Below are 16,492 nucleotides of genomic sequence, written 5' to 3'. Positions count from 1 at the left end.
AAGGAACATCAACATTCTGGAACAGGACTTGAATCCAGAACTATTTGACACCATCATTCATCAACTAAGCTGCAGCCGACCCACTTCAGAAAAATTCTTACTCGGGCAACAAAAACACTTTTAGTTAAAACAAATTGTTGAAGAACAAGCAATAATTTTGAATGTCATTAAATCTCAATTTGATTCATAAGTTAATTAATATGTACTACTGTCAAAAGAAAATTATGGTAAAAATAATTACGAAGAATTTCCCCAATTATTGCAGATTCCAACCCTTTTAAATATAAAAGTTCTCCACTCCCCTGCTCCTGGGAACGAGCCATTCACACAGTCACACCACAAGGTATGCTTATTTACTGGATTTCTCCACACCTACCAACACCTCCATTCACAGACAAGGTAATATAATGCTTTTATTAAATTCAGTCGTACAAAAGGAATCCAGGTGAAGTCAAGAATTTTCAGGTCAACTGAGATCATACATGCAGACAGGATGAGAGAAAGAAAGAGCAAGAAAGCCCAGCCATGGGATCCAGATCAGATGCCCAGACTGATCCTCTGATCGAAGACCAGGACTTGGTTGAATTGCTACCTACTCTGGCCACTGGCTCAGGACAGCACAACGTTTGTGCAATTTGTCTAGAACGAGTACCAGTGAAAACAGATTTCACGCTCCTCACAACCTAAAGCTGCAATATTTTGTTCAATTCACTCAGGTAACTGTTGCTTTTATTACATGTCCGTATATTCCTTTGCATCACTGAAATCAACCCAGCTTCACTACAAACCAAATAGGCACCAAATCTCCAAATAGGCAATCAAGCGACACTCAAACCAAAAAACACGGGACAAAGGACATATAAAAAAATCAAATTTGGAAGAACAGATCAGAGATGAATGGCAAGCCTTGAGGAATTTGAAACTAGAAATTTAAATAGTTATTCATTTAATTGGCCTTCAAAAGTAAATATTCTACTGCTTCGCAGTGCTAAATACGGACCATGTTGTAATAAAAGAAAGTCACCCGAGTGAATTGAACAAAATATTGCAGCATTTCTGGCACTGTTCTACGTATCTCAAATCTAGAACCAAAGGTGTGGACAACTTTTAAGCTCAAATAAACATCCAAATTGTATGTGGAATCTCATTCATATCAATAATGCCACATGAACCAATTGCAGGATATGTACACAAATGCTATTTTTACACTAATAATGTACACAAATGAAACTTAACTTGGGATGCAACGAAGTGAACATTAATATGCTAACTTCTATTATACATGAAATCTCAGATGGGTTAAGAGTCAGTGTTGCTTTGTCTGACGTTAGCAACTAAATTCGGTTTGCAGTGACTTTTTGAATCGAGAAAGCAATTGCGCATAAACAGGTCCATGAAAAATATGAAAGACTTTATTCATACTTAAAGTTTCAAAAACGTATCTCATTTCACAATACTGTCCTTTGGAAAGTATTCCAGTGGTAATGGGATCTATTTTTTCCCCTTGTGGTAAACTATAGGAACAAAAAAACTTATTAACCTAAATTTCAACACTTTCCTGGGGAAGTGTGTGAACCATCTACTTAAACCTGGGGATTTAAAGTCAATTACCAACTTTCAGCAGAATTAATTTTAATTGCCAATGCAGGTTAAGTAGGAACAAGCTTAGTTAAGACCAAACTAAGCATTATCTCAAAGAATACAACTGTCAATAACAGGACAAACTATTATCCTTGTTAAGCTGATAGATCCTTCACAAACAATTGTGTATCTGGGAAATCTTTTAGTACTTTAAATTCAAACAGAAGATTTGCACAAAGCGCTCTTTGGGGGAAGGGGTGGGCAGAAAGTATCAGGCAAAAACAATTGGTACAGAAGTCTATTTATTTTCAAATACATGAAAAGATTTAGACAGCCTTTCTGAAATTCCTCATTATACACGAGGATATCAAATTGATGCCCCTGGAATTTGTAGACATATCTCAGTCTAACCAGATGTGTCGGAAGGAACTGCAGATCCTGGTCTAAACCGAAGACAGACACAAAAGTCTGGAGTAATTCAGCAGGTCAGACAGCATCCCTGGAGAAAAGGAATAGGTGATGATTTGGTTCGTCCCTTCTTCACACTGAGAGTCAGAGGAAAGGATAACAAGAGATATAGACAGTGATGTACAACCTAGAACAAATTAATGAAAGATATGCAAAAGGTGGAGGCCTAGGACAGAAAGGTCTGTGTGGGAATGGGATGGGAAATGAAAGTGCTTGGCAACCCCGAGATCAGGTATGCAGACGGACTGAGCAAAGGTGTTCAACTAAACGATCTCAATGGATACACCAGATGAGGTTGGAGGAGGTGCAAGTGAACCTCTGCCTAACCTGAAAGGACTGTCGAGGTAGGAGATATACCCCAGAATTATTCCCCTTCCCACATTCCCATTCTGTCCTAGACCTCTTCCATTGTCAGAGTGAGGCCAAACACTAAGTTGGAGGAACAGCATCTCATATTTCACTTGGGCAGCTTACAGCCCAGCAGTGTGAATATTGATTTCTCAAACTTCAGTTTCTCTTTTCCCTCCCCCATCCCAGTTCTCCCACCGTCTTCCTGTCTCCAATTACATCCTACCTTTGTCCCGCCCCCTCCCCTGACATCAGTCTGAAGAAGGGTCTCGACCCGAAACGTCACCCATTCCTTCTCTCCCGAGATGCTGCCCGACCCGCTGAATTACTCCAGCATTTTGTGACACCTTCGATTTGTACCAGCATCTGCAGTTATTTTCCTACACAACTAACCCTTGCATCCCCTCTTGCTCCATCCCTCCCCAACCCAAGTCGTACCAAATTGTAGTCTTGTTGAGTCTCATGGTCGAACTCATTCTCACCTAGCACACAGCTAACAATGGCCTGCTTCCTTTATCATCGTTGCTCTTTTCATATCTTTCATTCATTTCTCTCGACATCACCGTCTATATCTTTCGTTTCCCTTTCCTGACTCACTGAAGGATCTCTACCCGAAATGTCACCTTTTCCTTTTCTCCAGAGATGTTGTTTAACCCCAGTTTTGTGTCTATTCTCAGTCAAACCATTTCCTTAAAAAAGAATGCTAATAACTGAAGTATGGAATTATTACCATGAATCATGTTACACCTCTATGATCATTGATGCAAATTATTTCATCTATTAAACAACGTTAACCGTTAAAAAAAATGCTCAGCTGCGTATCAAGCATTGATTATCAATAATAAGAATATACTATTTTCCTTAGGAAGTTTTAATTCTTACTCATTTTTAGTTTTGTTTAGTTTGGAAGCTTTTCTTCTTGCGTGCTATCCAATCAGGACAATCAAGCCGTCCTCAGTGTACAGATGCAGGATAAAGAGAAAAACTTTAGTGCAAGATAAAGTCCAGTAAAGTTCAATTGAAAATAGTTCAAGGGTCTCCATTGAGGTAGATGATAGGTCAGAAATCAGTTGTCTGATACCAGCTGGGAAGAAACTGTTCCTAAATCCAGAGGCATGAGTTTTCAAACTTCTGTACCTCTTGCCTGATGGGAGAGGGGAGAAGAGGGAGGTGAGACTCTTCCTTGATTATGCTGGTGACCTTGCTGAGGCAACATGAAGTGTATGTCCATTTTCAAGTTTGATGTTTGACAACAAACAAACCCATTAAAAACCAAATGGTCCAAAATAAATGCTAAATCATGAATAAAGTGTAGGAAATTTAAAAGTACAAATATAAATTAATATAAAGATGAAATGTTCCAGCTTAATAATCCAGACAATGCTAATACCAATGAATTCGAGTAAAGTTCATGGAGTGGAAGGGGGTGGTATCCTGCAATACAATTATGGAGTCGTCCTCTTCTGGATTCCAAACTAAGAGGGTACTTTGAACTATATTGGATTATACTAATGGTCACAGGGTCATGAAATGCTGGAGATCAGGATTTCTCCGACCAATTAGATCTGCTGACGATATCAAATCAAACACGACAGTGCAAACATGACAGTACACACTTCTAAGAACACCAGAATCCAAAAGGACAAACAAATTAACAGATAAAAACAAAATAAGAATGAACAGCTACAACTTGGGTTGCAAGGTGTAGCTACCAAAAGTGATTGAGCACCAGAGAGCAATCTATCCAAATGATTTGGCTGATTGGACCATATATTTCCAAAATGACTAAAGGTACAAAACTGAATACAAGCATAGAATCATTCAAAGTGGAAACCGGCCATTCAGCCCAACTCATTCATGTTCCCCGATCGACACACGATATTAATCCCATAGCCCAGCTATGCCCAAGCAATCCAGATCTTAATAAATTGCTATCAATAACCCACTTCAATCATTCTCTCAGGCAGTGTATTCCAAATTGTCACAAGGTCACTTTCGTAACCGCTCAAAATTTCTTCCCCATTACCCAAAATCCATGTCCTCTAGTTTTATCTATTTCTGATGTGATAGGTTTCCTGCAGTCTGCCCTATCTCTAACGCTCAATTTTTATATACTCCAATCACATTCCCTATTATTCTCCTGTACTCCACCCTGGGAAAGGGATATCCCAGAAAAGCTTCAAGTCTTTCCTCAAAACGGAAGTGTTCCATCCCAGCAACACCCCAGTGAATCTTCTCAGCACCCTCTCCAGCACTATCATCCATCTGCACCATACTGGTTGAGGTCTGAACAATCTCCCTACTTCTGGATTCAATGAAGGTCGGTGAGATTTAAGAGTCCATTAAAACACATGAAGTTTCTAAGTACTTAGAAGCTCATCATAAAATAGGCCAAGTTCAACATGGATTTATGAAAGGGATGATCTTGACTGGTGAGCCAGTTGGAATTCTTAAAGGAAGAAATTCACAGAATAGACAAAGGATAGTCAGTGGATGTGACGGTTTACCATCATTTTCAGCAAGCCTTTGATCCGGTGCTTTTCAGAAAGCTTTTGATAAGGTGCTGCACATGAGGCTGCTAAAAAAGATGAGAGCCCATGGTATCAGAGGGCAGATACTATCATGGATAGCAGGTTAGCTGGATGGCAGAAGGTAAAGAGTGGCAATAAAGGGGGCTTTTTCTGGTTGGCTGCCAGTGACTAGAGGTGTTCCGTTGTGGTCGTTGCTGGGGCCGCTACTCTTCATATTGTAGATCAATGATGGATGAGGGAATTGAAGGCTTTGTGGCTAAGTTTGCAGACGATAAGAAGATAGGTGGAGGGCCAGGTAGTGTAGAGAAAGCAGGGACTCTGCAGAGGATTTGGACAGGTTCTGAGAGTGGGCAGAGAAGTGGCAGATAGAATACAGAGTAGCAAAGTGCGGAGTCATGTATTTTGGTAGAAGGAATAAAGATGTAACCTATTTTCTTAATGGGGAGAGAATTCAGAAAACAAAGGTGCAAAGGGACTTGGGACTGCTGGTGCTGGATTCCAAAAAAGTTCATTTGCAGGTCGATTCGGTAGTAAGGAAGGCAAATGCAATGCTTGCATTTATTTAAAGATATTAAGGAACAATATATAAATATATTAAGTAACACATTTAAGAGACTTGGGTACGTGCTTTATTTTAAAATTACATTTCCATCAGTGATGGTTACCTGCATTTTATCTTAAGTCGATAGACCCAAAATGCTGGAGTAAAAGCAGCATCTCTGGAGAGAAGGAATGGGTAACGATTCGGGTCGAGACCCTTATTTTAAGACTCCTAGTAATAATTTAGTTAATTTCCCTATATTTTTATAGTTTTTCCTAGACATGAGCTTACCATGTTCCAGAATCATTCAAGGTTACACTGAAGAATACATTCTGTTCTCACAGCACTCACAACTCAACCAATAGTTACTACTAAATAAAAACCCTATTTAAATCCCTCATTTGACTTAAGATGACTTCAATCCACCCATAAGAAATGGAGCAAAATTAGCCCACCGAGTCCACTTCACCATTCAATTATGGCTGATCTATTTTTCCCTCTCAACCTCATTCTCCTGCCTTCTCCCCATAACCTTTCACACACTTCCTATTCAAAAACCTATCATTCTCTACCTTAAAAATACTCAACGTCTTGGCCTGCACATCCTTCTTTGGCAATCAATTCCACAGATTCTCCACCCTCCGGCTAAAGAAATTTCTCGTCTCCATTTTGAAGATAGATCCTTTCATTTGGAGGCTTTATTTGGATAGGATAGGTTTAGAGATATGGGCCAAATGCAATCAGGTGAGACTATTGTAGATGGGGCATGTTGGCTGGAGTGGGCAAGTTGGGTTGAAGAACCAATTTCCGTGCTGTACGACTCTATGACTATAATTTAATCAATCTCCCTGCCTTTTAGACATCGGCTTTTGGCTCAGTGGAACATTTAAACCACAGGAACCTAGTTTCTAACAGAACCTAAGTTCCACAACAGAGAGAAGCATATAATCCAGCATGATACCCAAGTCCAATACTATATTGTATTTCACTATCAGAGGTGGTATGTTTTACTCGCTGAGTTAAACAAAGGTACCATGTACATTCTGAGAGAGACAAAAAATCTCTTGCCATAGATATTAACCAATGAAACTGTAACATACATATAACTCATTGCTGTTTGCAGGGCTACGCTATATACTAACTGGTTGCTAAATCTCCCCAAAACAGTGATATTTCAAAATTGAGTAATATTGAGGCTATAAAAGCCATTCATGAATTGCAAACCCTTTCTTAAATCCTCTCTTCAACCGAGATGTGGCAAGCCTCCCGATCCTGCCATAGAAACTTGAGAATTTGCAAGGTGTCAGCTAATTCCAACTATTTCTCTGTATAAGTGAATTTCACAATAACCTGTTGTCATTGCCACACTTTCCCCCACCAACTTTAGTACTTTATACTAGTTAGGTCAATAGCAGCAAGTCAAAAAGAGAGTTAGAAGCAGATACTTTGAACAGTCTCTGAACATTAAAATACTGTAATAAAAACAGTAAAAGAATGTAATGTAACTATACCAATAGGCAGGAATTTTGAAACTGCTGAGTAAATAATCCCCATTGGAAAGAATCAACATTGTTGGATGCAACAATGAAAAACATGAACAGTAAGAAATACTTCTCTTACTACTCAGTATTTAAAAAATCAAATATGTGCAATTATCTGTGAAACAAAAGCCCCCCCCCCCCGCTTGTATCCACCCATTTTCTAACATACATTGTCCTGACCCACCTCTCTTCCATTTATCTCCCTCTCCCACACCACAGGCTGAAGGGTCCAGCCCAAAACATCACCTATCCACGTTCTTCAGAGATACTGCCTGACCCGCAGTTACTCCAGCACTTTGTTTTTTTGTATAAACCACCATCTACAGTTCCTTGTGTTTCAAAAATAAAGCTCCTGCACTCACCTGCAAGGTTCTTAATGTGTACCCACATGCACCAAGAATGACTTAATTAATGAAACAAAATTAGCTGAACTCAAAAATACTCAGCGATTCAAATACCTTAAGTCTGCTAACACTACAGCAAGGAAGCTACAATACAAAATTCATAAGGAGAGTTAATATAATACTGCAGGTGCTACCAATCAGTCCACATGCCAGTTCTGAAATGGGGCACAAATGTTCAGAGATGGAATCTAAACTGTAGGCATATGACATTTTCAGTTAGAGCTCTTTCCACACATGTACTAACAGTTTTAGACAAAATAAACGCTCAAAGCGTTCCAGGAGTCTCCATATAACTGTGGAGATATTATTAAAATGTGTTTAATTAACAACTTTGTGCTGTTATATCAATAGGTACAAAGAACTGGAAAAAAATTGGGAAGTCCTTACAAAGGTTTAAATTGCAGAGAAAGTGAAGAAAAAACAAGGGAAAGATCTGCAAATTGAATGTAAGTTAGGAGAAAAGCATTCCTCTATTCATCTTTATTTTCTCATACTATCTAGACAATAGGTGCAGGAGTAGGCCATTCAGCCCTTCAAGCCGGCACCGCCATTCAATGTGATCATGGCTGATCATTTACAATCAGTATCATGTTCCTGCCTTCTCCCCATACCCCGACTCCGCTATCTTTAAGAGCTCTATCTAGCTCTCTCTTGAAAGCATCCAGAGAATTGGCCTCCACTGCGTTCTGAGGTAGAGAATTTCACAGATTTACATCTCTGACTGAAAACGTTTTTCCTCATCTCCGTTCTAAATGGCCTACCCCTTATTCTTAAACTGTGGCCCCTGGTTCTGGTCTACCCCAACAGTAGGAACATGTTTCCTGCCTCTAACGTGTCCAATCCCTTAATAATCTTATATGTTTCAAATAAGATCCCCTCTCATCCTTCTAAATTCCAGCAGGTTAGGCAGCATCTAGGAGAGAGGGAATGGATGACACTTCGGGTCGAGACCCTTCTTCAGACTGATCAGTCTGTATTACTCCAGCATTTTGTGATACCTTTGATTTGTACTAGCATCTGCAGTTATTTTCCTACACTTCTAAAATCCAGCGTATACAAGCCTAGTCGCTCCAGTCTTTCAAGATACGACAGTCCTGCCATTCTGGGAATTAACATAGTGAACCTACGCTGCACGTCCTCAATAGCAAGAATGTCCTTCCTCAAATTTGGAGACCAAAACTGCACACAGTACTCCAGGTGCCGTCTCACCAGGGGCCCTGTACAACTGCAGAAGGACCTCTTTGCTCCTATACTCAACTCCTCTTGTCATAAAGGCCAACATGTCATTAGCTTTCTTCACTGCCTGCTGTACCTGCATGCTAACTTTAAGTGACTGATGAACAAGGACACCCAGATCTCTTTGTACTTCATTTCCTAACATGACACCATTCAGATAATAATCTGCCTTCCTGTTCTTACCACCAAAGTGGATAACCTCACATTAAGGGGAGAAGGCAGGAACGGGGTACTGATTGAGAGTGATCAGCCATGATCGCATTGAATGGCGGTGCTGGCTCGAAGGGCTGAATGGCCTACTCCTGCACCTATTGTCTATTGTCTATTGTATCCACATTAAACTGCATCTGCCCACTCACACAACCTGTCCAAGTCACCCTGCATCCTCATAGCATCCTTCTCACAGTTCACACTGCCACCTAGCTATGTGTTATCCGCAAATTTGCTAATGTTACTTTTAATCCCTTCATTCAAGTCATTAATGTATATTGTAAATAGCTGCGGTCCCAGCACCGAGCCATGCAGCACCCCACTAGTCACTGCCTGCCATTCTGAAAGGGACCCGTTAATCCCTACTCTGTTTCCTGTCTGCCAACCAAGTTTCTATCCATGTCAGCACCCTACCCCCAATACCATCTTGCCCACTAATCTCCTATGTGGGACCTTATCAAAGGCTTTCTGAAAGTCCAGGTACACTACATCCACTGGCTCTCCCTTGTCCATTTTCCTAGTTACATCCTCAAAAAATTTCAGAAGATTAGTCAAGCATGATTTCCCCTTCGTAAATCCATGCTGACTCGGAACGATCCTGTTACTGCTATCCAAATGTTCCGCAATTTCTTCTTTTATAATTGACTCCAGCAGCTTCCACACCACTAATGTCAGGCTAACTGGTCTATAATTTCCCGTTTTCTCTCTCCCTCCTTTCTTAAAAAGTAGGATAACATTAGCTACCCTCCAATCCACCACTTTAAATCACCATTTAATCTTTAAATTCCTGGCAATATAATCAGTGTGGGTAATCTCAATATAATCCATGCAATTCAGATATCATTGCATTAGATGGTTGTTGGAATCAAACTCAACATGTGTACGTTATAAATTACTGAAGTACACCATATAGATAAGCAGGTCATAAAGTCATGTGATAGGAGTAGAATTAGGCCATTCGGCCCATCAGTCTACTCCACTACTCAATTATGGCTCATCCAACTCTCCTTCCTAACCCCATTCTCCTGCCTTCTCCCCTTAACCTCTGACTCCTGTACTAATCAAGAATCTATCCATCTCTGCCTTAAAAATATCCACTGATTTGGCCTCCACAGCATTCAGTCGCAAAGAATTCCATAGACTCACCGCCCTCTGACTAAAGAAATTTCTTCTCATCTTCCTAAAAGAACGTCCTTTAATTCTGAGGCTATGATCTCTAGTCCAAGACTCTCCCACTAGTGGCAACATCCTCTCCATATCCACTCTATCCAATCCTTTCACTATTCTGTATGCTACAATGAGGTCCCCCCTCATTCTTTTAAACTCCAGCGAGTACAGGCCCAGTGCAGACAAACGCTCATCATAGGTTAGCCTACTCATTCCTGGGATCGTTCTTGTAAATCTCCTCTGAACCCTCTCCAGAGCCAGCACATCCTCAGATACGTTGCCCAAAATTGAGCACAGTATTCCAAATGCGGCCTTACACACCTTAGAGCCTCAGCATAATATCCCTGTTTTTGTATACAAGCCCTCTTGAAATAAATGCTAGTTTCCTTTCTTTACTACCGATTCAACTCGTTGATTAACTTTTTAGGAATCCTGCACCAACACTCCCAGGACTCCATTTAACTGTACCAAATGACAAGTATGCTCTGATCCAGAGTACAATACCAATCAAAATCAATAATTAAGAGTTCAGTTAGACTCTGACATAAAACAATTTAACTTATTTTGCACTATTTCCAGTTGGCCACAAAAAGGTTTGCACACATGTGCATAACAGCTTATTGATAAAAGTGAACAAAAAATGCCAGAGTTCTCTGATCAAGAACTTAACTTCACATGGCTGTGCAGTTAGAAACAAAATGTTATACCACAGATGTTCATATTGACCAAGATAATATGGTAGACACAAAATGCTGGAGTAACTCAGCGGGTCAGGCAGCATCTCTGGAGAGAAGGAATGGGTGTCGTTTCGGGTCGAGACCCTTCTTCAGACTGAATATATGGTATATATATGATAATATGGTGCGAAGGTATCACAAAATGCTGGAGTAACTCAGCAGGTCAGGCAGCATCTAGGAGAGAAGGAATGGGTGACGTTTCGGGTCGAGACCCTTCTTCAGACTGAATATTCTTCAGAATATGGTGCTATCTGTATCGCTTGCCCCAATAATCTGAGCCAATTCAGTATCTGAAGGGAAGTCAGACACTGCCTCATGGGAATGCATAGTGGATGCTGCCTGGCCCATCACAGATATTGATCACCCCACCATCGAAAAGGCAGCCAATATCAAAACCCCACACTCGTCTCGTTGCTACCATCAGGAAAAAGGTACATGAGCTTGAAAACCATGACCACCAGGTTAAAGAACACCTTCTTAGCAACAGCACACAACACTAACCGCAGCAGTGGTCCACTATGGATTATGTGTTTGGCTGCTCTACGGACTTTGTTTTATGCACCATTATGGTTACCATGTAATATGGTTATTAATTGTGTTATCGATTAATATGTGTTATTGCATTTATGGGCTTGTTAGCTGCAGCAAGAAAGAATTTTATTGTTCCATTTTTGGTACAAACTGCTTAAACACTCAATTTAGGTAGGTTATCAGGAAGTATACATCATCTAGTAGACACCTCAATTGTATTAGCAGGATCCTGCAAAGAAAATCAAGTTAAACTAGGTTAAAAACAGAGGGCATTCACTAAAATCACTGCCATCTCAATTACAACTCCGACAGGTACTCCATCTTTACGAGTTGATGTTAGGCCAGATCATTCTACAGAGAACTACCAGCAACATGCTCCTCACGTCAGCTTGTTTCCATCTTTCCCATCTACCCATCAAAATGTAGTTGTCGGAGGCAATCTAAAGGCCGTATGCCAGTGCCACTAAGGTTGCTCTCTGTTATGGAGCTCTGATACAAAGGCCAGTTGGCTGGCATGAGTGAGAGCACATTCATTTGAATGGAGCTATAAACCTTGATTAAAAACACATTTTTTTTCCATTATTTTAGTTTCATTGACTACCATTTTTTAAAATATTAAATAACATATAATTATTTAAATTTATTTGAAAGTCTAGATTTAAGTCTTTAACAACACATTAAACATAAAAGCATTCAAAAGCATTTGATAACAGCAAGCTACCAAAAGCTCATGTTCATTTTGCAGAGACCTCTCAACCAGCAGGACAGTGGCAGATTCGAGATCGCTATGTCAATCAAGTGAAAAAAGGCAAAAATAGAAGCGAGGTTGATGGGTTAACTGTTGCAACCCATGGAGGGTTAAATCAAAAGGAGGGGAAAAAATTCCACCAAAGTATTATTTCACTTAACTGGCAGCTGTAAATGAGCTTTCATATCCCTGGGATTCTCACTCCCAAGAATGAACCAAAATGCAGGAATCGCAAACACTCAAGGCACAAATAGTGGCTTCTTCATAGCAGCTAAAATAATGTTGATGTGCATGGAGCGTCAAAATTTAGAGAGGCACATTACAAAGGAACATACTGCAATTTTCGGTAACTTGAATCCAGTATTGTTCAAGCATCCAGTATTGAAAGAATCACTTACTTTTTATCTCCTTCAAATTCCATAAAACAAGCTTTATTCCACACCTCAAAATTTTGGGGAGTGATTTGTGAATTCTGCAATGGTGAATTTCCATAATGAGGGGTTGCTTGTACTACAAAGTGTACTACAATTGTTATTTCCATTCACCATTGAACCTTTTTGTAAGAGAGATTTTAAAGATGTTAATCGGCTCCGAGTATCGGCAATGCAGTTTTAAGGCAGCAAACCACCAGCAGAGGAGGAAGCAAATGTTGTAGTAGGTCGTGTAACAGTCATGTAGGCTGCTATTGGGCTCCTCTGTCGTCGGAGTTGCTTGTTGGTAAGTTCATTGATTACTGTAAATGACCGCTAGTGTAGGTGGATGGGAAGATTGGAAATTGAATTATATTCAAGTTAAAATAGGTTACAGGAAAACAAATGGAGAATTGGACAGATGCCATTGCTCAGAGCCAGAAGAGACTGGATGGACAATGGCTTTCTATTTTTGAGAATATCTGAATAAACACTACCTTGATATCAAGGAGAGTGACTCTCACCTGTAACAGTGAAGCCAAGTGATTCTCTACAGCTTCAGTGCACAGATTATAGGTGTAATTTGATCCAATTGTACCTGGCACCTTCCATCATTTTGCTGATGATCAAGAATAGATCGAGTGAGTCAGCCAAACGCCATTTGCCCCGATTTCTGTACAAGGAGAAACCACATGTAATACTGCACATTGTTGGATAGATGCCAGTGTACTGAAACAGCATGGTTAGAAGTGCAGCGAGTTCTGGAAATACAACTCTCTGGCACTACAGCCAGGATGCTATCAGGTCCTGTAATCTTTGCTGTATCCAGTTTTGCCAGCTGTTTCATCACTCAAATTAAACGAAGACTGGCTTTTGGGCTGTGGCAAATCAAGGAGAAAAGCTGAAATTTATCATCCATTTGGCACTTTGATGAAGATCATTTGTAAATAGTGCAAACTCATCTGTGCGGTAGAGGTGAAAGGGTCTACCATTGTGATTGGGAGATATTATGAGCCTCTCATCAACCATCTCCTGTCCACCATCAATAACATGACACAATTGCCGAGTCTTGATCTTACATGTTGGTTGTGGGATCGCTGGGGTATATCCATGGCAAGCTGATTAGCCAACATCTTGTCCCATGTTGCAGTTACATCCAATGCATGCTGCTTGTGACATTTAGCAGTGTCACAGCTATTAGATTCACTTGTCAATGTTATGCTTGTCTGCCAGCGTGTTATTCTTCAAGGCGAGTAACCTGGCTCCAGCCTGGGTAGAGTGAAGGTTATGAAGGCTCGAGATTTTAACTTGCAGTGGAATACAATCCAACAGGTGATCCACAGACGCAGGTGTGGCAACAATTTGTGTACTAAAAACACCATCCCACGTTGAAAAGGTAAATCATGCTAGTGACCAGAAACATTGACCTCCCCCTTCTATGGAGAAACCACCCTCCCTGCTGAATATTACAAGATTATTTATATCCAATGCTGATACCCACAAGCAAACCCATTTCAGATTTACACAAGATGTACGTTGATCTGCACAAAATGAAATAATGGACAAAACGAAGTACAAGATTATGCAAAATAGACCTGCAGTTTCACCACTTCTGGCACTGAGACCATTCCCTCCACAACTCCTTGGTTCACATCCCTTCCCACCCAAACCACTCCCTCCCCAGGTACTTGCCCTTGCAGCTCCAAATGCATCAAAGGGTCCCGACAGTCCTTTCAGATGAGGCACAGATGAGGCTTGGTTCACTTGCACCTCCTCCAGGCTCATCTGCTGCATCTGTTGTTCTCGGTGTGGAGTCCTATATATTAGTGACTGCGCGCAGACTGGGCGACTGTTTCGCTGAACACCTACGCTCAGTCCACCTTGGCAATCTCCTTGTTGCCAAAGAATTTTAACTCCCATTCCCATACTGACCTTGCTGTCCTGGGCCTCCTCCATTGTCAGAGTGAGGCCACACACAAATTGGAGGAGCAGCACCTCATATTTCGCTTGGTCAGTTTACAACCCAGCGGTGTGAAAGTTAATTTCTCTAATTTCAAATAAACCCTGCATTCCCTCTCTCCACCCCTTCCCTACCTTAGTTATCCCTGCAATTCCAGTTTACATCCATACACAAGAATGTTACCATCTCTTCCACAGCCAACAATGGACCATTGTGGGTTCTACCTTTCCTCGGTCAACAGTGCCTGCTCTGATTTGTTCTGAACCTTTTCATACCTCAAGGCTCCCTCCCCCGACTTAGTCTGGAGAAGGGTTGCGACGCTAAATGCCACCTGTTCCTTTTCTCCATAGTTGCTCTCTGACCCGCTGAGTTACTCCAGTTTTTTGTGTCTATCTACAGTTTCAATCGACTTTCTCCTAAATATGTTGATTTTGAATTAATACAGAGCTTCTTTATTTGTAGAATCAGAGTGATACAGCACGGAATTAGGCCCTTCGGCCCAACGTCCATGTGCCAACCAAGATGCCCCCACCTAAGCTAGACCCATCTGTCCGCTTTTGGTCCATATTCCCGTAAACCTTTTCTCTTGCTCTTAGCTCCAGTGCTGGGCGGGCCAGGGCTTGGAGGGGACGGATCGGGACCCGAGTCACCTTTCGCAAAGAGAGACAGGAGCCACGTGCCTTGAATGGAAGTGATTGCATAACGTTTTCCTCCTCCCTCCCCCATGAAAAACGTGTTGGTGGTGTGAGAAGCCAGGCGCAAGGGCTTCAAATCAATGAGACCCCGCCGCTCGGAGAACGGTAGGATCCAGCAGCCTGGGACCAGAGAGGGGGAGAGAAGCGGGCTCGGAAACGGGTCACAGAGAGGGTGGCGGGAGACACTGATCGAACTCAAATCATGCACCACGCCACACACTACAGAAAATGAGGACAAGTCGAAACGGTAGCGGCCGCGCGTCCTTCCCCTGCCGGCCGCCGTACCGCTCGCTCCCCGAATATCCACGCAGATAAACATCGCCCTCCCTTGTAACACCCTTTCTCTCTCCCTGTCTCTCTATTAGTAAAACTCACCAGCTCTCTGTCCCCGCAACCCCAGACGCATTTCCTCCAACCTCTCCGCCGCCTTCAGCAACATTTTCCCTCCCCCTCCCCGTTGAGGGGAGCCAGGACACACCCGCTCCAGCAGCGGGACCTCCGCCCCACGGCGACTACGCGCGCGGCCGCAACACTCAGCGTCCACTGCGGGTGCGCGTCCGCGCGCGAGTAGTTGTAGTTGCCGCTGCCCCGCCCACCGCGCGCGCCGCCGTTCAAATCTTCCACCAACGGACTTTTAACGGTCGCCGCTGGCCAAAGATGGCGCCGCCGCCCGTTAGCCGGCTGCTCGATCCGGACATCAGGTGAGCCGAACGTTACCTTCGGCGCTGCTGCTGTTGCCATCATCCGCACCGTCGCCTGTGTCGCCGCTACCGCCACCACGACGATAGATTCGTGATCCTCTCCACTCGGCGCCCGCCGCCATCTTTCGCGTGTTTTGAAGCCACTGACGTCAAAGGGGGGAGGGCGGAGGGGGGGAGGGCGGCCCTTTTATCAGCGCGGCTCCGCCGGGGCCCCGGGCTGGCTGCACCGCCGGGTCCTAACGCCCGTCGACGGCCTATCACGTGGTGGGCGATACGAGAGGGTGGTCACTTCACGTCATCTTTACCCACGATGGAACAATGTCTCTTTCTTAGTTGCAACAGCTTAACAGGCCCGTAAACGCAATACACATACAATACAATACAATACAATATATCTTTATTGTCATTGTACAAGTACAACGAGATTAAGAATGCCACTTCCATATCGATGCAATAAAATAAATAAATCACGGTGAAAACAAAAACAACAAAGGGAGGGGGAAAAAAAAGGAAATAAGGTAAAGTGCAAAAAAAGGTTCATGCAGAGTCAGTTGTGCCAGATGACCCTGGGGGGCAGAGACAGATCATGGGGGGGCTCTTATAGCAGGTCCGATTCAGAGCAGCTATATCTCTAGGAATAAAGCTGTTTCTTAGTCTGGTGGTGCTGGCGTAGAAGGCCTTGT

At 42.3% G+C, this 16,492-nt stretch overlaps 1 protein-coding gene across 8 annotated transcripts in view; it reads right to left on the bottom strand.

The window, feature by feature from the left end:
- The window catches only part of atl2 (atlastin GTPase 2), a 40,116-nt gene extending 24,165 nt beyond the window's left edge, over window positions 1-15,951 (bottom strand). For 5 of the 8 annotated variants that reach the window (XR_013547643.1, XM_078405291.1, XM_078405289.1 and 2 more), the window contains exon 1: window positions 15,826-15,951. Coding sequence is in view for 6 of the 8 variants with exons in the window: in XM_078405291.1 (XP_078261417.1) it covers window positions 15,826-15,931 (106 nt within the window). In the remaining 2 variants the exon portion in view is untranslated. Of the gene's footprint in view, window positions 1-3,279; window positions 3,316-12,977; window positions 13,105-15,483; window positions 15,639-15,825 lie in introns of those variants that run through there. The other 3 variants (XM_078405293.1, XM_078405297.1, XM_078405296.1) reach the window with 3 other exon arrangements.
- Window positions 15,952-16,492: the final 541 nt, after the last annotated feature.

Source organism: Rhinoraja longicauda, chromosome 9, assembly GCF_053455715.1.
Source record: "Rhinoraja longicauda isolate Sanriku21f chromosome 9, sRhiLon1.1, whole genome shotgun sequence".
NCBI classification, from domain to species: domain Eukaryota; kingdom Metazoa; phylum Chordata; class Chondrichthyes; order Rajiformes; family Arhynchobatidae; genus Rhinoraja; species Rhinoraja longicauda.
Note: the sequence above shows the minus strand (reverse complement) of the source record. Positions and strands in the feature narration are given on the sequence as shown.